This window comes from Atta colombica, unplaced genomic scaffold (assembly GCF_001594045.1).
Source record: "Atta colombica isolate Treedump-2 unplaced genomic scaffold, Acol1.0 scaffold78, whole genome shotgun sequence".
NCBI lineage: Eukaryota > Metazoa > Arthropoda > Insecta > Hymenoptera > Formicidae > Atta > Atta colombica.
In genome coordinates, this window is record NW_017259570.1 from 168,318 (window position 1) to 196,046 (window position 27,729).

Genomic DNA, 27,729 nt, shown 5'->3' on the forward strand with positions numbered 1-27,729 from the left:
ATTTTCTAATTAAAAAGTTACAAATAAATAAAAAATAAGAAATGAGAAAGAATTAAACTTGAATCTATTGTTCTTCTTAAATGACTTACTATTAACTCTAGCTCTTAATTCTAAGAAACTAGATAATCTTCTTCTATATAACTGAAGTGATCATAAATGAAATTGACAAAAATCGCTGTAGACTCGCAACTGATAATCGTCAAACGAAGCTCCATGAAACTTACTCTTTTTCTATATATCTCTCGTTTTCTTAAAAAATTTCTTATCGTGAAAGGCATGTATATCGCGCATAAATGTGTCGATAATATTATGCTCGCTGATTTTCGTAACCATGATAATAATTAGTGACAACTAGATAATAAAGATCCCTGAATATAATAATGGTAATAATAATATTAATTGTAATAATAGTGATCGTAATGTGTTATAAAAATAATATTAATAATTATATATTAGCAATAATATATTTTTCTGTTTCTTCTCTTATGTGGCACGAGCATAACATAACACGATCGTTTTAACAACCGGATAAATACTTCTATCGCCAACAAAAGCATGATAATATGGCAATTATCTAGCCGATAATTCTTAAAATATATTTCAAATACAAAATCCCAATTTTCTGCGTAGAAACAGCATGTCTCCAATTGAGAAACAATTTAGACATTCTACCCGCTATCTTTCTTCCGTTCGCCTTCTTGCACCTATTTTAACTTGATCTCTCGTTTATATTGTACAAAGATATATTCTAAGATAATATACAAAGATATCTTTCTCTACATCGCTATAACTATGGATGTTCAATACAGCTATCACAAATAGATCGATTAACATGATTCGATTTCTTTTCACATTTAAGCTATTATAATTACAAGGGTTAATGCAAAAGAGGCAATATGTTTACATATATATTTATGTAACGCACGGGAGATGATCTCAATCGCTCTTGTTAAGATACACAGTGAATAAAACAAAAAAAAATATAAAAATAAACAATGATTAAGAGAATAGAGAAAATGCCATTCAACAACAGTAATTTTGATTGCTGATTCTTAATATCAATGATATCATGGCTACGATGTTAAACACCCACAGTTATTACATCTTATCTTATAATTACTATATTCAGTGTTACGATCATGATGATCGAACGGAAACACTTTATTTGGTAATAAAGCCATCGATTGGCTTCCACATACACCTATCCTAAAATGAGTACTCTGAAAGTCTTCTCGCATCTTGTACTGTTATGTTCCAACATAAAAATTACATTTTTCCTTCTTTTTTTCTTTCTTTCCTTCTTTTATATTTCTTTCATATTCTCTTCCTGTACCTGTAAATGGGGTACTCGACAAGGAAAGTTTAGATACTTCGAACGAAGACTACACATGTCTGCCATTTAGAACGATTTGTGAATCACAACGAACGATGGAGAAACTGTCCGAACTTACACTTTCAACGTCCTTCTTGCACGCAAAAAGAAAGAAAAAAAGAATAAAAATTCACGAGTTCATTAGAAAATAAAAAAGATCGATAACTCCATTTCTCCCACGCACTAACACTCACTGGTGTCTTTGATAACGTAACGACACATCGAAAAACGTGCCCGAAATAATGATGTACAATAATATACAATCACGATGATAGTGAACATCATCAGCTTACAATAAAAAACGGTATGATCCTGATAATGGGCGATCGAGTTATCAAATTTGAGATGATCAAGTGTATCTCATCGATAACAAACGTTCTCCAACATCTCTTCGAAAAGCTTGTTCATTGGTACTTTGCCTATTCTATACACATTGGACCAAAAACGTCTAATGACTCCATCGGCTTGTCTGAGACTGGGCAGTACTAGTAGCATGTTTTGCGTGGCTCGGAGTGCTTGACCCGGTCTCACCGCCGCCACACAATCCGACAAGGAATTCAATATCGAATCTCGGAAACGGTACAGCGCCTGAGGTTCGTCAGACCTAGCGTCACTATTCGCTAGGATCAATGCTTTCAGCACATAGTATTCTTCTCTTGTTAAACCTAACCGCTGGATTCTCTCGACGATTTGCATACACTGTTCAAAAAGAAACACAATACAATAAGAATCTATACACTGGCGAATTACAATAAAGCAATTTAACGTTAACTCTCTATTTCGTTATTGAAAAATTTTTTCTAAGCGATTTTAAATGTATATTTGTGAAAGATGAATATGAGAGATGTGACTTTCAATAGTATATAACATGTAATCTTTCTTTATTATCTTATTAAGTTATCTTGAACATAATAAATAAATTTATTTTTCTATTTAATAGTATTTAAAAATTTAGTATTATTAATAATAATAATACTAAAATATATAATTGTAGATAAACTTTTACAGAAAATTACTTACGTGCGTATAGAGTTCCGTACAATGGCATTCACGCGCGAGTCGTTCGTCCAATGTAAAATCTTGCGCAAACCTCAATCTGCCATTGTTAGGCGTACTTCTCCATGCTAGGGTAAAAGTTAATACCTCAGCCCAAGTAGTTTGCAGAAGCCGCATTTGATCGTTCAACGCTAAATTGGTGAACCCTGGAATCTGCTTGGCCCAACCTGCACGAAAACGGATTAAACATTCACTAAATAAAGGAAAATTTCAACCATAACTAATTGTCAACATACAGCTACGCGTAATGATTACCGATTATGCTGACTAATTCTCGGTCATAGAGATCGGATAGCTGTGCGAGAGTTCTCTGATCCGCCTCTTGTGTACTCGGGGCATTGGTCACTTGAAGTATGTCCGGTTCGCAGGCTGCTAAGGCTTCGACCAACTTGTTGTCTGCAAAAGTCGAGACACGATGTGTCTCTTTGTTTATATTGTCATAAGATAAAGCGATAAAATATTATTAAATTATTTAATGCTATAAATAAAGAAAGTTTACAAGCATTAAAGAAACAATGAGATGTGATAAATAAATCATAAAATCAAAATAAAATTAAAAGATCAATAAAGCAAATCACATATAATCGCACAGGAATACACGGTAACAATTATATTTAATAGCTTACTTATCGTTTCAGTAGAACCTGCCGACACTACGTCGGCTACGTTAGCTTGAAACGTGAAACATTGAGTAATGAAGAATAAAGTTAATGATAGAAATGGTCTTTTGAGAGAGGGAATTATTATTTCTAATAGATGTCTTTTTCCGTTACATGATAAAATAGATATGAGATATGAAATTATATTGATATCAAGTACCCTCTAGTGTGGCATTCTTGATCGGAGTATAAGGATCCGTGGATCTTCTGTACTTTTGTCGACCGCCCCGAACACGATCCAATCTCACACCTTCCTTCAGCATTCCTTGCCGCAAACATTTCTGAAATCTACACGCCTGGCACGCCTTACGTCTTCGTTTGTTTATCTCGCACTCGCTGTTCGCTGGACAAGTATACTCGATATTTCCTGTAAAATTACTAGCTATTTTATCGTAATATACACGATCTGTTATCCCAGATAGCACCAACTGTCTCCAACCTACAATTACAAAGGGCCACTTGCATCCAAATATATAGTCTGAAATATAGTAATAGATCGTTTGTGTGTGTGTGTGTGTGTGTGTGTGTGTGTGTGTGTGTGTGTGTGTGTGTGCGCGCGTGTACACACACACACACACACACTTATGCAAATACTATACGATCGAAAATACACATTAACGTAGTCCTTGGTGCTATCTGGACGAATTATTGCGACCTGGTACGGAAATCGATAAGCCCGCTTACCTTGTATAGTTCTCTTGAAGAAAGCCTTGCATGCCTCACACGAGGCAACCCCGTAATGGAAACCACTCGCAACGTCACCGCAGACAAGGCAAAGTCTCCTGGGCAACAGATCTTCTTCCTTCATGCCGTCCTACAAAAACGACAATTCTTCAAAAACAGTTCAAATATAAATCATCCCTAATATAAACTCGTTACCCGGAGAAATATTATCGCGATGCGATCACGCACCTCTGGAGTTCCCAACGGCTGCGTTGTCGAAGAACAATGATGCATCTCCGGACTCTCGGGATTACCGTTGCTGTCGCCGTAATCCGTAATGTCTAATTTCGTGCATATTGACTGAAAATATATGGTTAAAATAATGATTAACATAAAGACAACGGAAAGAAATATGATAAAGGTTAAAATATGATAAAGGTTAATGTGTATGTGAAGAAATATATGTACAGGTTTGATAAGTAAAACTCGTATAGGGATAGAGTGGACTAAATTGAGTCGAAAAGTCCTCTACCATTTTACAATTTTCACAATAATTAACAAGATATTAATTACTAAAAAATCGCCGCATATTGGTTTTCAATAATTTTTTAGTGCTCAAGTACTACTATCAACTTTACAAAAAACAATTGACAAAAATTATTTATTTTCTTCTCATAGAGCTCCGAGAATTTTTTTCAGAATTTTTTATTACCGTATTTTCTCATGTTGGTAAAAAGAGTTGTTAATATAAAAAAATGCAATACTAAAAAGCTGATAAAAAATTCTGAAAAAATTCTTAGAACTCTATGAGAAAAAAATAAACAATTTTGTCTTTTACTGTTTTTCTGTAAAGTTGATAGTCTGAGTACAAAATTATTGAAAACTAAATAATATTCAGTGATTTTTAATAATTAATATCTATATATAATTGCGTAAATTGCAAAATGGTAGAGGATTTTTCGACTCAGTTTAGTCCGCTCTACCTCTATGCGAGAGTTTAACCATTATTTATCAAACGTGCGTGCGTGCGTGCGTGTGCGTGCGTGTGTGTGTGTGTGGGTGTGCGTGTGTGTGTGTGAGCCACGGTAAAATTAGTGTAAGTGCCAAAATCATGAGAATGCGTTTTATTGTATGAATGTTTGTAGTGACGTTCTCTCACGTAAACATTTGGCATGATGGAAAGCTATTACAAACAAAAAAATAAATAGTGCAACTCAAAACATTGTCCAATGTATAACAGGCATTTTTATTTTGAAATTTTAATACGACTTTTTTTAATTAGAATTATTTAATTAGAAATTGTTGTAAAGATTGTTCTATTACATACACCTTTAATTATTATCGTTTATAGAATTTTTTAAGCGAGTTTTCAAGAAAAAAGTTATTCCGTTCTCCTAAAAAATGGCATTTATAACATTTTTGCCTTGGCACGCCTTATATATATAAAACATGTATTAAAGAAGAACTATGCGAAGAAATATACAAATAAATATAATTAAAGTAATAATTAACAATACACAATATGAAGAAATATGATGAAAAAAAAGGTGAGAAGAAATATCAAAATAATAATTGACACAATATAATGTGAAGAAACATAAACAAAAATAAGAAGATATATATGTGAAAGAATATGCGAAGAAATATAATTGAAGTAATAATTAACACAATGTGCAATATATTCTTAATAACATAATCATAAATAAGTGCAACTGAGAAATTCTTGAACAATATACCTCCTGATGCTGAAGAGTCGTGGTTGGCGAACACACTTGATAATTTTGCGTAGGCGTTGTTGGGTTATCGATTTCCTGCTTGATGTTCGGCATTGTCCTGTTATTCCCAATCACGCTTTCCATGGTAGCGTCAGACATCATGCAGACCTGTCGGAGTACAAGGAAAAGAAACGTATAGTTTCCGAAATAGCACACACGTCGCTAGCCACGTCGCTAGCCATCGCGGATACTCTTATTGTTATAACGATAGCAAAAGCGATTCTTAGCGCGAGAATATACGAAATATCACCCGTCGCCTTCTCTCTGCAGTCAAAGCTGCACTTCTTTTTTGCGTCTGCTATATTTAAGCATGGCCAACGCCTCGAGCATTTTTAGAATTGACTTCAGAGAATTCGTGGTACCGCCATCCAATATCCTCGACGATCACGCTCTCCTCACCCTTGGACCACCCTCGGTGGAGATTCTACATGCAATCGAGTACACGCAAATCGGATTCGTGCAAAAACTGAGAACCACTATCGTTACGAATCGCGTGTAAACTCTATCTTGCACGAGCATGGGATACGATTACCTGAGGTATACATGGTTGCCAACTCGACAGTAATTCTAGTCGTTGTTTAAGACTTCGATGAAACTTCGGTTCAAAACATAAATTAGTTTCTGTCTTTGTTTATATGTTGAAAATGTTTAAGTATCAATTTCTGTATACATACATAGATACCCTAGTATTTAAAATCCAAAATAGAAATCGTAAATAAAATTCGAATACACTTGAAATAGAAATTGCTAATCATCAGTATTAATATACATGTGATTAATAAAAAACATGATAAAGCATTTCGAAACGAACAGTGTATATACAGAGAATGGTAAAGAAATTCTTAGCTTTCAATAAAATATTTAGACGAGAAAAAAAAATTAAAAAATAAATTTTTCGCAGAAAAAAGTCGAGTTGAAGTATATAAAAAAACTATGTGTAGAAAAATATATATTCTTCTAATAGTTGTAATATAATTAAATAAGAGAGAGAGAGAGAGAGACATTATTCAACGCTAGATACGAAATAACTTGGAATTAATACGAATTATTTAAAATATGATAAAAGATACTTTGAATTTGAAACGGATAAGGCCAGTATCAGACTACGTATCGAAGATTGAAAGATTGAAAGATTGAAATTTGACCAATTAAAACAAAAGGAGCTTCTTTGTCTTCATAGGTCAAATTTCAATCTTCAATCTTCAATCTCAATCTTCAATCTTCGCGTGATTCTGATTTCAATCTAACAGCGTAAAAATTTATTAAAAAATTCTTAGCATCCCCTGTGAAATATTTAGAGAAGAAAAAGATTGAAGATTGAAAGATTGAAAATTTGACCGAGAGAGAGAGAGAGAGAGAGAGAGAGAGAGAGAGAGAAAGAGAGAGATAAAAGGAGCTAAAATTCTTTGTCCTCATAAATCAAATTTCAATCTTCAATATATATTTTGATTCCTAACGGCGTGTAGAAATTTATAAGAAAATTCTTAGCATCCAATTTGGAATATTTAGAGAAGAAAAAGAAGTTGTTAAAAATTAATTTTTCGCCAACAGATTGAGAATTAAAATGTATATACTTTCTAAATCTGAATTAATGGATAGTCACTAATTACCCAGTGGCATACTTGACATTAGACAATTAGTGAAATTCAACTGAAAAAGGAAGAATGTTGGAGTATTACATAATTAAAATACTGATTAATTTATCGTTAATCTAATAACTTTTTATTGCTCGTTTATATTGATTTGCTGTGTCAAATAATTGAGCGATTCATTAAAATACTGATATTTGCATTAATATTAATTTCAATCTTCTAATACTACATTCACTGAATTTATGCACTAAAACAAAGTTAGTTAGATTACATAATAAAGATTAGATAGGTTAAGGATCTCACATTTCATTCACTGATTACCATTTATATCAGTGGTATACTTGACACTGATATAAATGATTATCCACTGATTTAGATTTAGAGAGTAAGAAGCAAAAACATGTATAAAAAAAAGTACAATTTAACAGTTGATGTAATAAAATAATATTATGGCAAGGCTGAATACAAGACAACTGCGCCCTGGATTAGGTCGCTGGTGAACAAAGTAACGGTGAAAGGATTGCGTAAGTCCTCTTTCTCTCCTTCCATCCTGTTCGGCATCATGTGTCGTGTGCCAGCAGAAAGCGAGACTCGCAGAAGGGAAGGGAGCGAGGTGCAGCATCTAGTCGGCCTTCAACTTGATTTTTTTTCAGATGCAAACTCACACACCCTTCTATTCGGCAAACCCCAATATGGCATATCAACATCGGATTCGTATTCGAATCATCATCACAAAACTTCACCGGAAATTTTCCTCGAAGCGTTTTGCATACAAAAAAAAGCCAATTATGATTTCATTTCGCGTTCTTATGGATTCAATTGTGACTGATCGTCAAAGCGGACCTTGAAACCGAGATGGAATAAACGTCGCGGAACTTAGAATAGCAGAAAACTCGGTGAACGCTACCTATGTCCGTTACTCTTTTTTTTTTTTTTTTACAAACAGAGCTTGCATCGTAACATCAATATGCCAAGAGTGCCGAGACAATGATCTCGAAGCCACTTCCCTTCTACATGCACATCGCGGGCATAAATCTAAAGAGGGTCGCTGATGGAGATTAAAGCAAATTTATTTAGTGCGGAACATCAGTGCAACCGGTCCTACGTTTGTTCCAATATATTCTAGCGGGACAGGTTGCATATACGGAGGAAAGGGTTGCGTAAGTGTTTCTCCTTCCTCCTCGTTTGAGCCACGTTCGATTGAGAGTTCGAAAGAGGGACATGAGAAAGACAAGAGGGACTGAGAAAAAGAGAGAGAAAGAGAGCGAGAGCGAGAGAGAGAGAGAGAGAGAGAGAGATATGCCACGCCGGCCTTGAACTTGACTTTTCTGCGAGAGAGTGAGAAGCTGCCGCGTTCGCGAAGGCCGCGGAGCCACGCCATCGCAATTTTAGACGCCGAGCGCCGGCGGAAACGGCCGACAACGACGGCCTTGGGCCTCTCAATCTCGTTTTATCTCGTTTTATCTCCTCCTCTGTCCTACCTTCCTGCCTATACGTCCGTGGCTCTCCGTTCCGCTGCGCGCCGACGCGACGCGACGCGACACGATCCCGAACGCTATTACCGACAACTTAGCACCCCACTTTTAGAATATTAATATAATTGAAGAGACTCCGGCTTCTTCCTCAAAAAGAAGCGAACTAATGCCCAATTTCTTCACTTTTAGATAATCTTATTAAAGAGATATCTCCCAGATTACAATGGAGATATTTCCTGGATAAGGTTATCCGTAACTTATCTGGAAGCGAAGAAATTGGATGTAAACGTCTGAACTAAATAAATGTGCTTTAAAAAAACCAATCACAACATTTAATTTAAAACACAACATTTAAAACACAATTAAATGTAAAAAAAAACAATTAGATCCAAAAGCTCCTCCGAAGCTATGTTTCAATTTAATTCCACTCTGACATCTTCCTGAGTAATTCTCAAGTCAATCTTGATTTAAAAAATATAAAATAAAATAAAATTTGAAATAAAAAAAGAAAAAAAGAATAACAATTTTCCACTATTTTTGTATAACAAAAATTTTTGTATAACAAAAATTAAAAATTTTAAACTGTTAAGTAATGACTTTTTCATACAAAGTATTTTAGAACTTTACGAGCTACATCGAGATCCTGAAATTCTAAGAAGTCGAGAACCATAGATGAAACATATATGATAGAATGCATGAAGGAACACACTGACACTGAAGATACGGAACATTGAAAATGAACAGAAGTTTCAGTCTACTACTTTGCGACATAGAATGAAAAATCGTCATTAATTTCAACAATCACAATTGATCGAAAAATGAAGATTAATTGCGAACTGAGAGCGCAATCATGAGGTACATAAAAGATTTTCATTAAGTCTCCCCGCTCGAAATTGGATTCCAGAGGACTAAAAGATTCTTATGCAGATATGTACAAATATAAAAACGCTTTCTCGCACTGTCGAGACGAGTCAGTTTTTTTCATAAAAAGAACACTTCCACTGAAGTATGTTAAAAAATTTAAATTCATACATACATATCTGAAAATAATTTTGAGCCATCAAAATAACTATGCAGAATTAAATATAAATATTGCTATAATGTCGAAATTTTTTGCAATATTGTTAATTAAAAAGCTTGTTTCCTACATAATTATTTTAATAGTTCAATAATTATTTTCAGCTCTGTATCTGTCTAAAAAAGGAGAACTGATTAAAAGACATTAACTGATTTTGAAAGATAGAGACTTTTACAATATTACACGGAAAGAATCGTTTTGTTGAAGTATCTAACAATTTAGATACTGATCTTAAAGTAAATTTTGTTGGGCCATCAAAATAATTATATAGGAAATTTGCTCAAGTATTTAACAATTTATTTATCAGATCTGAAAATAATTTGTTGGACCATCAAAATAATTATGCAGAACGATCAAGTTGCTAAGATGAAATTTTTTGCAACATTGCTTATCAAAATGCTTTAATTTCTTACATAATTATTTTAATAGTCCAATAAAATTATTTTCAGATCTCCGTCTATTTAAATTTTTAGATACTTCAATAAAATCATCCTTTTTAAAAATGTAAAATTTCTTGAACTTTACATTTTTGTTGCATCTCGATCGCTGATAGGAGAGATAATTGATCCACTGATACAGAAACGAATTGGACAAATCATTATTGTATACATTATAGTATAATAATCGGATGGAATAAGTGCACTTAGTATCGTCTATGCTGCACAAATTAAGATACGCTGCGATTAACATCGGTCAATAAACAACTCCCTATCTGTTGCCAGGTGCGATATCGGCCGATATAGTGCATATAATTCGCATAACAATCGCATAACACCGCTAACTCCCCGCCTGCGCTCCTGAATCGAAATCGGCGAGCGTTCGCGCGGAATTGCATAATGAGCGCGTCTGACATAACAGTGGACGATTTTCAGAACAATGTGAAGCTCGTTTAGTTGCAACGAGCGTGATAACGGTAAATAATTTTCAGAAATAAGGAGAACCCTAGTAGAAATGTATGCAGTTTTTTTTCCTAATCACTTATTCAGTTACTATCTAATATTATTGTATTCTCATTAATTGTGCTAATACTGAGTAGGAAAGGGACAAGAATAAAAAGGAAACAAGATAGAGTTCCATTCTGTCCATTTCAGCAATTTGGCTAGCTTATTAATCAATTTAATATCCATTAAATGATGTGTTTCTATTCACTTGATGTATTGGATTCAGATTTACGGAACTTTTGTATACAATAACTGCAAGCAAAGCGTTAAATCCTGATTGGGATCCTAAGTAATTTTTCTTCTCAGTTACTAGACAGAAATTGATATAATTGTTTAGTAATTGCTCAAAAAATGCAGGGAAGCTCTCATATATATTAAAAGTTCTTTATCTGTTACTAATAGAGTTCTTCCGTTTCGCGGAAACGGCTGCACGCAAAGTCTAAATGTATCGGTCCCTCTTTTTTCAGAAAGAGGAAATAATCCTGGAAATAAGAATCAGTTATCTTGCAATGAGACCGATTTATATTCTCATGTGCTTTCGTCGTATTGAAATCCGCGAATGTGTCGATATTTCACAACGCAGTTGCAACAAGTCAACGTTATCTGTGCATTATTATAATTGTCCGTTTGCGCGCACGGTTGGAATATCGCGAGAATATGTACGTAGGTGGTTACGGAATTAGAATGTGAAAAGAGCGGATCGATTCCTCGAGGATGAAGACCCTGGGTCGCGGTCAAGGCCGGGGCCTTGGCGGGAATTACGCTCCGATTTTGCATCGATCTTATCCAATAAAAATAGCGCGATAACACGACCGTATAATATCACAGTATATTAAAACAGTAACGAGAATAACCTCGAGTCAGTCGAGTGAATATCGGCTTCCGTCGCCGTTGAATCATTCAAGCCTTTAGATCCTCTTTAGATATCTTTAAAAGAATCCAATAATTTTCTAAGAAAATTTCACCTTTCGCTATTTTTCGTATTTTAGATTGTAACTTCATTTACGATGTTTGAAGGGGAAAAAAATGATCGGATATCGCAAGTTTTGTTAACCTTTTGAGGTTGGGGGTCTGTTTTTAAAATCTTATAACAGCTTTTTCTTGAGTAAAATTTACTTTAATTCATTATTTAATTATATTTCGTATCTCTCAAAATATGACACTGTTTCAACGCCACTAAAGTAGCCTTCTCGTCTTGTAAAAGTTAAGCTTGAACTACAACACCTTTAATATAATAGAATTCATTGAAAATTAAAATGTATGGGGGCAGAAAATAAGCAGGTAACGTAAGTCTTGTATAGCTTGGATCCAACCCTGCATATATTATTTAAAAAATTATTAAAAAGCTTATAAGAAAATGATTTTGATCGTTGCACGTATAAAGCTTTATTAGCCTTCATTTTACGGTTATTAATTATTAAGACAATTATTGATTAAAGTGAGGCTTTTTCAACATTGTGGAATCCAAAGAGAGAGTGGAATCCTCGAAGAACTCGTCGACATAAACGATCAATGGGGATTCAGGTAAAGTCGAATCTACGGTGAACGGATCAGCCGGGAAATAGGCCTTGTCGATCAACGAGTGGCGGTGTAACTCGATTCCGAGTCGTATCGCTGGTGGGGAAAGATAATAATCGTTCTCCGGAACGAGATGCTCGGAGGGGAGCCAAGTTTAAGGCCATGAGACGTCGATGACGTCATCTCAGAGAGAACGAGAAAGAAAAGAGGTGCAAATCCTAACCTTGGACAATGCACGAAATAATCGGTAGACAGGTACGCTCTCAACTTCGAATCGACTAAATTTTAAGCCGGAGTGAACAAATACTGCGTTAAAAAATAATTATTACGCTTCCCTCATAAAAAAAAAAGGATACGTCGATATTAAAAGCGTTATGTTACGCAGATATAACTTGAGGTAATTATGCAAAAATTAAAATTTAAGATGCAAGGTGTGTCGCTGCGAGCGAGGCTATAAATGTAATCATAAATATAATTTTTTTTTCAATTTTATGAATCAACTTATTTTTTGCATTTACCACTATCGACTAGTTAAAACGTTAAGAAATCAGCAATTATCCATTCTGCACGAGTTTGCGTTTTTCTGAAAGAAGAAAAAAAGACTTTCGTATAATATATAAATAAAAACACATTATATATGCACACGTGACAAAATGCAAGCGAGACTCACACGTGTTGGTCCGTAACTTCTTTATAACCTCTCAATTAAAAACTTTCCGACATTTTATCTATGTCCGCCTTTTCTACTTTCTCTCACTCACTCGACTTCTCACCTCCCTCCGAGAAATCGTGTTTGGGTTCATATTTTATCTGCATCTAAATAAGTGAGTATTTCTTTTCTTTTTTCTTTCTTTTAACAATGAATACTATTTCTCTCCCTGATTATTAATCTTGATCAAGAGGATAAATATTGTTCATATTTCGGGACGTACGGAATATTTACGGATATCTCATTTCGAATATCTCTTTCGGATGCAAGTACATGTAGAGATCGTCTCTCGATGTCAGAGATCGGCAATCGAGATGCACGTGTATCACGTAACGACGACCTTCACATTGCTACTCTATCACGACCACGTTCCGCTTCCTACCCGCGAGCACTTGTTTATGCGCAATTAGCGTCGTGTCGTAATGCTTTTTTCAATAATCCGGCAAGAATTTGCGCAAGCGTTAATCCATCCGTTAATTAACCCGTAAATATCGCGTACATAATTGCACACGTGCCATTTGACCCACATTTTAATTTACTTATGCTTTGAACGAATCCTTTTATTTTTATCTGTAATTATAAACTGAGACATGTTTTAAGCATAAAATAATAATTTTCAAGCATTAAAAGAAATCTATATTTTTAAGACTTTTACAATCGAATAAATTGAATATTTGCCTTTTAATAATTATAAGTTCTATATAACAAAAATATAATTTCTTATAATTTTGATTGATTTTATTAACTAACAAATATATTTTAATAGTCGTTTAATTTTGTGAATCATAAGCTTTCGAATAATTTATCAAACTAATAAAATATAATGTTATTAACATAAATGCATACATTTTTGTTATCATGTCAGTTGATCCCGCGAACACATGACTTCGAGGCACGATAAGACAGTTTATAAATTTTACATTACGATCGGCATGCCGATTTTCATGAAGCAGGGAAAAATTTTAAGTTCCAAAAATATCCGTTGACGCAACTCACGATGAATATTTTTTCTACCTTCAAGCCTCGACCGTGCGATGCTGCCGCTCTTGTTTGACGATTTTATTTTTATTCAAGTTAATTTACATGCTATTTGAATGAGCCATCATTTAAAAGTCCACAATCCATTGCAAATTTATTGGATTATACAGCCCCTTGTCCTGCTCTTTTGAATGTAAAAAAAAAAAAATTGGAAACTACCTCTTGCTGACTTCAGATCGTTACTTCTAGTTGATTTACAAATAAATTGAAAAGTGATGGCGAGTCTTCCATTAACCACTTGATAACCGAATCGTCGTGAATCTCACAAGTGATCACGTGCTCATTCCATATACAAACACTAGCACAAATTTCTCGTTAACTTTTTGTCAATTCGACAGCGCGACGAGACGTCATTATTCATCGTTGTAACGTTATCACTGAAAGTATTAAGACCTACGAAAAGTTCAAGTACGCACCTAAAGATTAAGACTCCATAATGCGCGTGGCGCATTGAAACGCTAAACAATATCGATGATAACGCGTGATGGTATATATCATCACACTGCCTGTGACATTTCACGCACGTGGAATTGCGTAAGGATCGTCAACCCGTTGGATGCGTTCGACTGTGAATCGAGCATTCCATTCACGATTGCGTGTTCGTCATTTGACAATAAGAGAAATTGTGTCGAGAGTTCTTGTTCTCAAAAGTCGAGTAATCGCTCATCACGAGAGAAGTAATGACTCGAACAGTAATAACAGTTGTCGATGATATTACTCTTTTCAAGCACTTTTCACACATGGTCTATACACTGTAAAAAATAAAATGTCAACTTTATTTTAATTCAGTGAAATGTTAAAATTAACATTTTTGTGTTAAATTTAATATTTTTGCATGTCTTCATTATATGTCTTAGTTAAAATTAACATTTTATTTTTTACAGTATATCAGTCGATTGTGGAAGCAAAACTGATTTAGGTCTATTTCAATCAATATCGATTAACTTTAACTTCGGTTTAACTTACTTTTTATTTTCTCTAATTATAAGGATTAAAAAAAAAATAAATTGAATCAATTAAGTTAATCTACATTGATAGAAACAATTAGACAGAGACGATACATTCGGAGGAATTGATTTGCCTAATAATAGAAATTCTAATTCAAAAAAGGTCTAAAAGTCAAAGACTCGTAATCATGTATTCTGCTCGCAACAACGCACGTGTGAACCATAATTGAGTCTATTAAATATTATCTATGTCGCGCAATCTCGCAAAAACTTTTAATTGCTGAATATACTGGCGTTTTCCTTCGCCAATTTTTTTATGTGTGACAGTTATTAACCGGTTAAACAGAAATAAAATTAGTTTCTACATATAACTGTCTATAATAATAATAAATTTCTATATATAACTGTCTTAGAAATGTTGAATTTGCGCTTATTTGATATTAAAGTCCCCCCCCCCCCCAAAATCTAACACATCGTTCTCTTACTTCAAGGGACAACTAAAAAAGTGATTTTCGAGTTATTACTAATGAGTGAGATAAAGATTACTCTATCAATTGTTAAAAGTGAACGAGTTTAACGAGGTTAACAATCTGTCTGTTAAAAAGCATTTATTGTTCTTAAGATTTTCAAAAAAATATCTTTTATAAAAATATTTTGAATTGTGTCGTTTTTGTAAATAAAAGAAGAGTCTTTTACAGAAAATATTCAGAGTTAAGAAGTGATAAAAATTTGAGGGAAAAATTATTTTATTTTAAATTTAATCATTTTAGCTGATCAATAACTGTTGGTGATATTTTGAGTTATGTCATGTTTGATGAATTATATCAGATGTTATGATTTTGTAGGATATTAAAATCATCACAATTTAAAGAAGTAGGTTATCAAGAGTTGTAAAAAAAGATAAAAATGATATCTGATAATGTTTCTAAGAATATATTTTTTTTGCCAATATTTGACTAGTTAATAATTTTCTGTTATAAAATTCCTAAGTAGTCATCATAGCCATATTGAATCGTGACGTCAGAAACGAGAAATGACACGTTAATTTTTATTACGAGCCATTTATAGATAAAGACAATTCGGATAAAAAAAAATGATGAGATTGCTTTAAAATATTTGTAAAGATAGACGAAAAATATACTTATTCTTCCTGACAATCAATAAATAATCGTAAAAAGTGATAAAAGGCATGGTGATTACTCAGGAGCCTTAAGTTGAAAAATGGATTTTCCCGTTTTTTAAAAAACTTAATTTTTTTATGTTGTGCACTTTTGAAGTAAGAAAACAATATCTTTTTTCAAATCGTAAAAATTATTAAAAAAACCAATGTTTAAAAATCTATTTTAGAAATTTGGAGAAATTTGTAACGTTGCTTAAAAGTAATTATATATAAAATATACAAATAAGATTTTTTTATACTATTCAGAAATCACTTTTTGAACTAAGTAAATATATATAGTAAATAATTTTTTAAGAAGCAAAAATTACTGAAATTATAAGTTACAAGTTCTTCTTGTAGGCTTTCAGTATTTTTTTCAGTAATTGTTTTCGAGTTTTTTTAAACAAACATTCTAAGTTCTACACGTTGTGTGGAACATTACAAATAGACATAACACTAAAACCATTTACGTAGTCACAAGATAGTATGTTATCTATTTTTTTTAAATAAATCATAATTCTGCTAAAAAGAAAATAGTCATTGACAGATTCTCGATTTCACTGCTCACGACTTCATTATTCGACGTCTCTAAAGTCAAACGTAGTATTGACAACTTTGTATAGAAAGTGTCGATAGCAGATAAGATTCCGCTTTACAAAACATGAAATTCAAATAGTATTAATTGAAACAGTCTTTTTTTATTCGTTGATAATTCAAAAGCCATCAGTATTTTTGCATCGAACGATGATATATAAGCGTCCTAAAATTGTGTGTTCAAAAAGAACAGCCGGTGGTTTCAAGACACGCTGCATTACGTAATATCGAAATAAAAAATGTAAAAGAAAGTACCTTTCCTCTTCGTAAAAGAAAATTGAATAGTCAGAATATTTTTTAAATTGATCTCCTCCTGCACTCTCGCAGATATATTTTCACAGTAATATTTTTTTTCCCTTCGAACTTCCGCAGGTAAATCGAATCATGTTGTTAAATAACGAAATTTTGTTAATCCTTCATCTGTGATCACATTTTGCTCTCTCCGTCCAATCCAATTTTTTTATTTCTGTTCTTGGCTTTCAAAAAATATAAAAAAAATGAAGGATTATTTTCCAACATCTCTATTACGTAAGACTTCACTATTAATAAGATACTTTAGAAGATGGAACCGAACTCTGCCCTTCTTTATTTCACAGAAATTTGAGAGTGAAGTTCGCTTGTGCCAAGAAACATCAGATTGTAAACGGAAGATTAAAAGTGATAAGAAAACGGTTAGTTTCAGAAGGAACTTTCAAAAATTTTAACGTCCATACTCGGCAGCTTCTGTAATGCACTTCACTGTTCACTGTTAGCTCTACTGAAGGAAAGTACCCGAGTGTGCGTGTCGTCAACAATCATAAATCTCGACTCACGTAAGCAACGTAATTGATCTAGATGACATCGGGCATTCTTTTGCACCGTCTTTCCTTATCGTCCGAAAAGACGCGTATCAGCAACGAGTTGCTTTTCTTTATCACACATACGATTATTATGTGTATTGTGGAACTGTCGCACAAATATAAGATGTTTCTTCTTCCGCTACAAACGCTTGAATCAATTTGGAGCCGATCTTCTTTCCAGTCTCATTACGTTACATAATTAACCTTGTAATCTATCTTTTTTGAGCACAAGCGAAATTTCACTCTCATTTCATCCTCAAATTTCAATTCTTATTAGATAAAAGTTTTAACATTTGAATTAAAAAAATTATTTGATAATGTAATAGAAAGAATAATTTTGCTGAAAGATCCAAAATTTTACTGGAGATCGGAAAATAATTTTGTTGGACTATCAAAGTAATTATTTAGAAACTAAAAATAGATGAGCAATGCTGCAAAAAATTTGACATTCTAGAGTAGCCAGTTTGAGTTTCCAACAAAATTATTTTCAGATCTGTAGCCAGCAAAATTTTAAATATTTTAGCAAAAAAGTAACTCTGAATTTTTTTTTTAATTTAGGATGAAAAAAAAATGAAATCCAGATTGTAGATGGAGGGAGTAAAAAAATAATTGCAGATGAAAAGTTAATGTAATCAACGTTGATTACATCAATTAATCAATACATACCGCGTTTGTCAAGAACCACAGATACGCCAACCGATCTCGCGCGAAGCGAGCGAACAAAGAACCGAAAAAGCAAGAAGGCGAGGAAGTGGGAGAGAAAAAACTCACTTCGCCCAATACGAAGACAGTTCGTCGAAGTACAACAACCGAGAGAAAGGAGCCATCGCGCGCTCGTGTAAACAAACAATTTTTTTTCCTCGGTGTTTTCGGAGCAGCTCGCACGCGCCGCAAAACACTTCAATTATCCCCCAGTCTCTGCGGGTGGGTTTCGGGCTTCTCTCGTGTCGCACACCTGTCTCTCGGCAGAGACATACCCCGATTACTCAATTTTCCTTGAAAGCTGGACATCGAGTCGGCTTTCCGTTATCAGAGGATTCCCCGAGAGACCAAGAAATTGGTGAGCGCGACGGAAATTAGTCGGGAGACGCGGGATGAATTATCTAACAGCTCGACACATAATTGTGTAACATAACGGCTGACTTCGTCACGAGACGACTTCGGCTTAGGTAATACATGTTCGAATCTATTAAAAAATATTATTATGTGCAAAATATTGTTTACAGGATCCTGAATGAACATTCCATCGCAAAGCTTTATGAAACTTAATTGCGTTTTTAAATGGAATGAGGAAAATCGCGCAAGAAATTGCAGAGTCAAAAAATAGAAAATTATGAAATCAATCGCGTCGATAAGTACAGAACGTTTTCTAGCAAAAAAAAAAAGAAATAACAAAGCAATGAGTTCCGTTTTCTTTTTAAAGAAAGATTCAAATCCGCGGTTATTACTATATGTTATTCGTTGTGTTATCGAAGATGAAAAAAACTTTGAAAGTGTAAGATTTATAGAAATCTAAAATTAGCCAATATTGAAATTAATTAATTCTAAGTATTCAAAATTTTACTCTCATTATTAATTGTCTTTTTAAAACTTAGTGTTATTTTCAAGAGTCCTTAAAGTTTCTATTTTACTTTATTAATTCCTGTCCTTCAGTAATAAATTCGCCAGCATTACTTTCCAAATTTTTTGGAGCACAATCTCACTCTAAAGAATAAAATCACTTCACTTTTAAAGATTGAAAATTCTGCCACTCTTTTTCAAGACAAAAAAGAATAATGACAGAATTTTTATTCCAGAGTGAGATTCTACTTCAAAAAATTTAGAGAGTTTTGAGATTTCTGCAAGGGATTGCGACTCTGCGCAAGATGCACATCACATAAACAAAGCCACGAGATCGCACAAGACTTACTTAGAAAAGGAGAGAGAGAAAGAGGGAAAGAGTCGTTAGGTACCGTAACACGTACAGCACTTACCACATCATACATCCACGCGTCCATGGCCTCGTCCTCGTCCCACGCGACACCGAAAAATGCACGCACAGACTCCGTTTTCTCACGCGTGCACCTCTTCTCTCGCCGCCAGTTGGGACTAACGTTCGGCACCGCTCATCCGACTGAATCGACGGCCCCGTCGTCGTAAACGTCCTCGCGTCGCGTCGCGTCGCGTCGCGGCGCGAGCGAGCGCGTCGCCCGCGCAATACAAAATACAACACGCACTGCGCGCACCGACAACGAAGAGGATGATGACGGGGACACGGCGATAACAACCACGACGTTCACGCAACGCGCGCCGTACGCGACTGAAGGCGCTAAACACATCGGACGGCGTTAAGTGAATCCGCAGCGCAGCGATGCACGGAGGTGGACCGGCGCGATGCGGGACGGAGGCTCCGGACGGTCGCGCAGCTGCGCTGCGTTAGCTGCGTATCGTCGATGCGACGCACATGCGTCGGGCCCGATTTTTCGCGAGGTTCGCGAGGAAAACAAAGAATCGAATTGAAAAAAAAAAAAAAAACGTAGGACAGCCTAAAGAACTATCATCCTGAATCTGAGGATATCTAAGAAAAAAAAAACTTTTAATAAACGTTAGGTTTTTCGCCTAAAAAAATATTGATGTGGCAGTCAAAGTATCAATGAAGAGGCGTTTTGCAATTCAACGAAATACGAGAATCGATTGTACGACTGTCGATGTCAAAATTTACGAATAGAATAACAAAAAAGTATGAAAAAGATATTAAATTTTAATAAATATTTATTTGAATATAAGGACTGAGTATAAATATTTACCAAATGTAAACATGTATCTATTTGATACAAAAACTATTAATTTGATTAAAAAGTTATTGAATGATATATCGAAAAACCTCTCACATCCATTTCTATGAATATAAAAATTCTTAGTGATTTCACCACCATGATTTTCTGATCCTTTATTACACTTGAAGTCATTCATTCTCGGATTAATTTTCATCATTGTAATAAATACATAAAATTTATTAAGTGATTATTACATACTATTTTAACATTTTTAGAAAGTATTTAAGGTTATATAAGGTATATAAGGTTCAGTATTTAAAAAAAAATTGTATATTATATATTATTATTATTAAATGTTATATGTAATTACTTGATACTCCTAATTTTTTTGAGAAAAGAAATGGCAGAACACGAAATGGCAGACCCAATCATGTTAATAAGAGTTAGCTTTAATCTCAAGGATTTACTTCTTATCTTATTTTAGTTTCTAATTAGAAAGAAAGTAAGTTAAACTGAGATTAGAGTTAATTTAGGAAAGGACATCAGAGATACAACAAAGTACCGAAATACAACTTTGTTATATTTACATCGGTTTAACTCCTGACTGTTGCCAACCGAAAGAATATGAGTATCAAATCGATTGTTAGTCTCCTTGTTCTAGCGACTACAATATAATTTGATATCAACTTTTGTTTCTAAATTTTTTATCAACCAAATTTGTATGATTATTTGGAAGTATTTAAGAACTGTATCACGCTATATTGACAAGAAAAGGCGGAAGATGTAGATTTTAGATTGTCCAGTCGGCTGTACTTTCTCACGCTTTAAGTTCGACTTTTCATTTGCTGATTAATTTATGGTTAGGCTTAACTCTTCACTCTTAATAATGTAAATATTGTATTTTTCTATCTCTCACCAAATTAATTACTAAACTGATAGTTTTGTAGTAAATAAATTTTAAAATATTACCTTTAAAGTTTAGTGTTAAAGTGATTATTCATAGCTAGAAAAATACAATTTTTATATTGTCATCAAGTTAAGCCTAAATTACAAGTTAATTAGATAATGAAAAATCAGGCCTCTTAGAATGATTTATTTATAGGCACCAGATAAAGAAATGTCACAGAGAAGTATGATACATAAAATAACAATAGCATTTAGCAGAAAAAGCAGCTTTGCAACTTGTAAGATTTTTTTAGTACGATTGTTTCTTCTTTTGTTGAATCTAAATATACAAACAATCATATAAAGAATCTTGTAACAATTGCGAAGCTGCTTTTTCTGCTGAACATAGTCAATACACAGTATACATGTGTCAAACTCAAAAATGATTACATCATACTATAAAAAGCTACTGGAATGTTTTTATGCTAATTTCTTAAAGAACTAAGTTTATATATTATACAATATTATCATATTATTAAAAAAATATATACATGCAATAACATTGTACTTTTATGTAACTTCAGAAAAGTTTTTAAGTCTGTAAATTTCCTCATTTATTTTATAACTGTTTGCTTTATTTTAATTTAATTTTTATTACAGTGTTGCATCAAAGTTTGCACTGTACACAATAACATTATGCTGTATTATGTGAAATAATGATGGCTCTTAATCTGAAGTAATATATCGTGCAGTTGCATTTTATTAGGCAATGCCGAGGTATTTTCATCTTATCGTATTTATTGATAAGACAAAACGACTGTTTCGAACTAAAACACAGATGTTACCATTTTTTCGCAAACATTGCATGCAATGTCATTTTGGATAAAAATCATGGTCACGGACAATCGGTCATTAACATTGCAGCTCTCATATCACCTTGATACGGCTCGCGTTTTATCGTGCCAACTTGATGCGACTTTTTTTGTATCTCTATATACATTGATTTATATCCTCTCTCTTTCTCTCTCTCATTTTTACCTCAAGCTCCACCCTTTCCGAGAAGTGAGGAAGCAGCAGACACTCGCAAAACATTTTCCTAGACTCTAGATAAATATATTTATATAGGTATTTTTTATGTTAGTGTCACATAAATTCTCTTTTGTGTGTACACGTGTGTAAATGTGTATTTACGATTATGCAATTTTCATCATTTCTATATTAAATATGAAATTTATTAATTAATATTCAATTTTGTATATTAAATAGAAAAGGGTTACGAGCAACAGCAAGTTTTCAATTGCTATTTAATTGCTCTTACAGTATACATTAAAAACAAACATTTCGAAGGTCATTCTCATTGCCGTTAGTAAAATTATATTCTAACGACAGGAAATGTTTCTTCTAACAAAGTGTTGTGTTTGTTCTTAATGTATTATATTGTATAAGGATAATTAAATAGTAGTAATTAAGAACTTGTTGTTGCTCTTAACTCTATTCTATTACAAATTTGATTTTACTCAATTGAGCGTCGTTTTTTGAATATTATTAATTAATATTATTTATATGTGTGTTTATTAACAAAATGTGTCTCGCAAACTTCGTTAATCTAATAAATAAACAAATACATCCTTAATATTTCAAGGGACAATTTCTAGGTCCATGTTTATAAAAAATATTTATATTAATAACTATAAGTTATTTCTATTTTTGTATTCATCAGCAAAATGCGTGTTTTAAAATTAGCTACCAACTTAATAAAAATATTCTTAATATATCAATTTTTAGATCCATGTTTACAAAAAAAACTTTCCTGTTTCCTTTCTATTCGATCGTAAAGTTCGCACATCGCGTAGTTTATTGGAACCTGTGTTCCAGATATTTACGAGCCCTGGTGCCGAGTGGCATGGTGCGTACGGACGAATTGAATTTTCCCTCGCGGGAACGGGGGGTAGATCGATTGAGCGAAACGCAAGCCGCGTCGCACTCGGAGAATCGCCCGGAGAAATCACTCGATCCTGCGCGTCGGCCTCAACTTGATACGTTACTGGCGTTCGGACGCACCAATGTGTGTATATCACGACGGTGATAGGTGAGTGGGTGGCGGGGGCGGTGGAAGGCGACGGCGGCCGCGACGGGAGTCGCAGAACGTCAGGGTAGTAGGGGAGGGGGAGGGGGGGGAGGAGGTGGAGACGTCAGTGGCCTTGAACTTGACTGCCGTCGCTTTTTGCGCACAGCCGTTGCGTCGCCCGCCTAAAACAGCCCACCGGCGTAGAAACGTCGGACCTCGTGCGGTCTACCCGTCGACGATGATGACGACGTCGCGTCGTTATGAGGAATCTTTCTCAGACATATTTATTCTTCGAATTAGAGTAACAGTATAAGATATGTTTAACGATTCATTCAACAAGTTGAGATCTAAGACCGAGATTCTCGTTTAAATTTAATTTAATTTTAACGTAAATTCAATTTCGGAGTCTATAATAAATTTTAAATTATCATTAACGAAGGCTTCTTTCAATAATTTATTTAAAAATAATATCTACTTCTTTATGTTTCTCATTATCTTTTTCCGTTCGTTGCTGTACTCGATATGTTTAAATTTCAATTAATTAAAACTGACTTATATAATACTCTCATTAGCATATCTAATTTTACAATTGTATAATTGTATCCGCTACTTGGAATTAAGTTTAGAAGTTTTATTACATCCACGATTCCTTCTTTTTCTGATTTATATCTGAATCTGCGTTTTTATTCATCGGCTAAATTAAAAATTATACTTAATTCGCGCGCGCGACAGCGACTCGAGATGATCGATATGAGTACAGGTCAACGCACTTGGTAATTTTTTAATATCTTGTTAACTCTTAACTTATTCAGACAAGTTTACTAAAACTTTCTCCGTTAAGAGAATCTCAATAATTCTTTAACTCTAGATAATTTCAATAAAATTATCTTAATATATATTGAACATATGATAATTTACTTACTAATTACAAACGTCACTCCTCTCTTAATTTTAATTTTAAAAAATCTTAAATTTCCCCAGAAGCACTATTGATACAATAATGGCCAAACATTGATTCCCGAATGTATTCCCAAGATTTAATCAATATTATCAATAAATTGTGCTCCTGGAATTTTTTTTCTCCATTATTTAACGAAGAGTAGATATTATCCTGTATATGTATAGTAAAATCATAAATTCAAATATTTTCAACGATTTTACTTCAACATTTTTATACTTTCGTGTTTTTTTTTTTTACAAAAAATAAGTAAAATTTTTATACGTAATAACAGAAATAATCGATTTATGTATTAAAAAATTATACAGTTCTATTCTAAATGCAATTGCATAAAATGAGGTCATCGATTCTTTCCATTATTCTCCATACAAAAGTACTAAAATAAAATTAAAAGAGAACAAATTCACTGACTGACATAGACTTTTTAAAGTTTTACAGGCTGGAAATTTACTACGAGTAATGGATCGCACGAGTATCGTGTTCTTGCAATTATATATGTTATTGTATTATTACCCGTTCACGCGAAGTAAATGAAAATTATTTTAAATGCTTTTTAAACATAGTAATATCTTGTCTACAAAAATTAATAAATATTTTACGTTTTATAAAACTTACATAATAAATATAATAATAACATCAATTAAAAACATCAATTAAAATATATTTTTAACACCTTTCAACTACAATAAAATAAAAAAATAATTTTGAAATTTATTTTCAGACTTTTCTTTAATGATTTCGGACAATTTAAAGAAATTTTACACAAATAATAACTAACTATTTATATCACAACTGATTACTATTTTATTCTCTAAATACTGTAGATTATATTTTACTTATTTCACATTAAATTTTCATTAAAAATATTTGTACAATGTTTAACATATATCATCAAATGAAATTGATAGAATAAGATTCGACGATATTTATTAAACAATCCATAATAAAATCTAAATCTTAAAAGATGTCTGTCAATTGTTATCCAAATTTATTACTTCTGCGAAAAAGAAAGATAAATTCTACTAAAATCAAATATACAAAAACAAGAGACTTAGAGATCGTCGGTTCGCGATAAAAATTTAGCGTGTCCAAAGCAAGAATTCCACATTATCGCGAGACGGCGGATGTGATGAACGATATCCGAGAGGGGGAGCGGTTCGCGTTCTCAAAAATTCACCGACGAAAAGGGGAAAACAACGGAGTCGCTGCCAGTGGGCACATCGGGCGAGTCGTCGTTCAATGTACACGATACGATGTTAGGGTTGAGGTAGGTGGACCTCGCGCGCGAAGCGGATCGATATAGCACTCTCGCTTTCTCGCATTCCCAATATACGAACGATGACGCGCGCACGTGCCCGCGTGCCTGTCTGAAATCGTCGGGGACCGGCATAATTTTGGGTTCAATTTCCGACGTCGCGACACATACGAGGAAAATGGAGAACGGAGGGGATGACTGATTATTGCAATGTGGTTTATTCCGCGTTATCGCTACTTTAAATTTACAATCAAACGAGCTCTACTTCTTTAAATAGCTGCGAAATTCAGCAGATTAAAAAAAATTAAAACATTCTCGAGACAAAGATCTGCAAGGAAAAGATTAAAGATCTATTTTTCGTTTTTAACGTGTAATCATAATGTTGAAATCACAGAAACATTAATTGTAAGAATTAATAATATTAATAATAATTGTAAGAATTTTAATAAAAAATATATATTAAACTCTAACCTTAAGTCTGTCCTTTTTTTAATGTTCTGAGCTGATGTAACATACTGATGCAATAAGTTGGAATGAAACAAACTATAGTTGTTGCTCCAAAAGTTTGTACTGCATTTAAAATGAAATAAAGATATATTCGAACGTTAAAGAAAAGAGAACTGAAAGAGATTAAAGGTGTTTAAATGCAAAAAGTGCAAGCGAACAAACTTTCTGTTTCACTTGAACTTTTTGCATCAAGAAGTCAGTTTTCTGTAACTGGATCAATATACACTTTTAGAACTTAAAATGAAATAGAAGATATATGTAGTTTAATTTTAATCTGGATTTAACTCTTTATCTTTTAAATAATTAAATTTCGCTCGTTTTTTGCAATGCAAAGTGTAAAAAAATGAAAGTCTAAATCAAGCGGTAATAAAGTTTATAAAAAGTAATTCAGTCGCAATGTTAGTATGAAAACAAAGTAACTTAAAAACTTGATGTAATAAATCATACGTTTTGGAACTCGTAAGTCCTTCTTCAGCGGTTTATAAAAAATGTTATATGGTAATATAAATGGAAAAAAATTAGAAAAAGATAAAGAGTTAGTTGGATTAGATTACAGCCGATATTCATAATCCATTATTTTAAGACTGGCTTAAATAATATCTTAAGATGCTAATGCGACTCTCATAATTCATTCTTGTTTTAAGATAGTCTTAAGTAATGTCTTAAAATGCTAATATAGCTCTCTGTGATTGGCTTATATAACATTATTTAAGATTATATTCTGTACTTAAGGCAATCTCAAATATAAGAATCGATTATGAATACCTGATTAGTTCATTGACATCTTAATTTAAAACTGTACTTAAGACAATTTTAAAGAATCAAAATATAAAAGTCAATCTACATTGATAAAAACGGACTTTTAGAAGATGCGAAACACTACCGTGTGTCTCAAGATAGGTTACAGAAATTATAAGAAAATACGAATATAGAAGAATAGAAGATGCGAAACAGGAAGTATTGTTTTTCAGCACGTATCATAAAATATACTTTGCAATAAAAATTAAATATACGCGTGCATTGTTATTGCAAAATGAGGGGTGACTGTCGGTAATAAAGACACGGATGACTCGGTCGATACTGGGTGTCCAGATTCGATCCGCGACATTTCACGGGTACCAGCTGATGTACAATCTCACATTCTCAACGCAGATTTCTCCTTCATGCACTTGCACATGCAACGCCTATCACGTAATCATTTCGTAACCGCATCGTAGCTACGAAAATCTCGCTAATGTACCTGAACGGAATAATATCTGCAATGCATTCCGAGATCATCAAAAGACGTTATCGTTGAGGCAGAGAAGGAAAGAGAGAAGTTTTCGCAATTCGCAAGGCAGAATATGCGTTGTGGATTTAATCGAATTCGTGACGCGGTTGACTTCGGAGCAAAGGGGATCAAGGCCAGCCTCGTACAGTCACGAATAATTTCTCGAGACACGAGGAAGGGATGAAACAAGCGGCGATAGGAAGAAAAAAAACAATATATGTCGCGCGAGTACGCGGAGCGTAAGCAGAGCCGAGCGGAGCTCGCGATAAAGATGGCGGATATGGATTTGGCAAATCACTCCAGATTGGTGGCCGCGACGAATAATCCGTGATACGAGGATATACGCTCATGTAGCATGTTTCGTGTTACATTTACTCACCGTGTGAGAGACCTATCAGCTCGAATACAATTTCCCCATTGCGATTTGACCGTAGTTCCTCGTGCGCGACAAAAATGTTGAAGTAATGGCCGATTTTATAGCCCACCAGTAGTGAAAAACTCCTGGGAGCTTTGCGGGGGCAGCAGCATCGGGCGCGTGGTGCCCTCCAACAGAAATTGCATGAATTTTGAGAGACGCAAAAGACTCGATCGATAATTTGGAAATCTTTTTTTTTA

At 33.7% G+C, this 27,729-nt stretch overlaps 1 protein-coding gene across 4 annotated transcripts; it reads right to left on the reverse strand.

Moving 5' to 3' along the window:
- Nucleotides 1-420: 420 nt before the first annotated feature.
- Nucleotides 421-27,610, reverse strand: LOC108692594 (steroid hormone receptor ERR1). 4 transcript variants are annotated; one of them, XM_018200913.1, is made up of 9 exons: nucleotides 27,494-27,610; nucleotides 5,487-5,633; nucleotides 4,000-4,110; nucleotides 3,772-3,901; nucleotides 3,248-3,454; nucleotides 3,055-3,099; nucleotides 2,684-2,824; nucleotides 2,393-2,595; nucleotides 421-2,071 (listed from the first exon to the last, which is right to left on the reverse strand). In XM_018200913.1, the coding sequence occupies exons 2-9, from the start codon at nucleotides 5,625-5,627 to the stop codon at nucleotides 1,733-1,735; spliced, it is 1,317 nt and encodes a 438-aa protein (XP_018056402.1). In that variant the 5' UTR covers nucleotides 5,628-5,633; nucleotides 27,494-27,610; the 3' UTR covers nucleotides 421-1,732. The 4 variants fall into 4 exon arrangements, with proteins under 4 accessions (XP_018056402.1, XP_018056400.1, XP_018056404.1 ...); XM_018200911.1 differs by lacking the exon at nucleotides 27,494-27,610 and adding an exon at nucleotides 19,389-19,701; XM_018200915.1 differs by lacking the exons at nucleotides 3,055-3,099; nucleotides 27,494-27,610 and adding an exon at nucleotides 19,389-19,701.
- Between the last annotated feature and the right edge of the window lie 119 nt (nucleotides 27,611-27,729).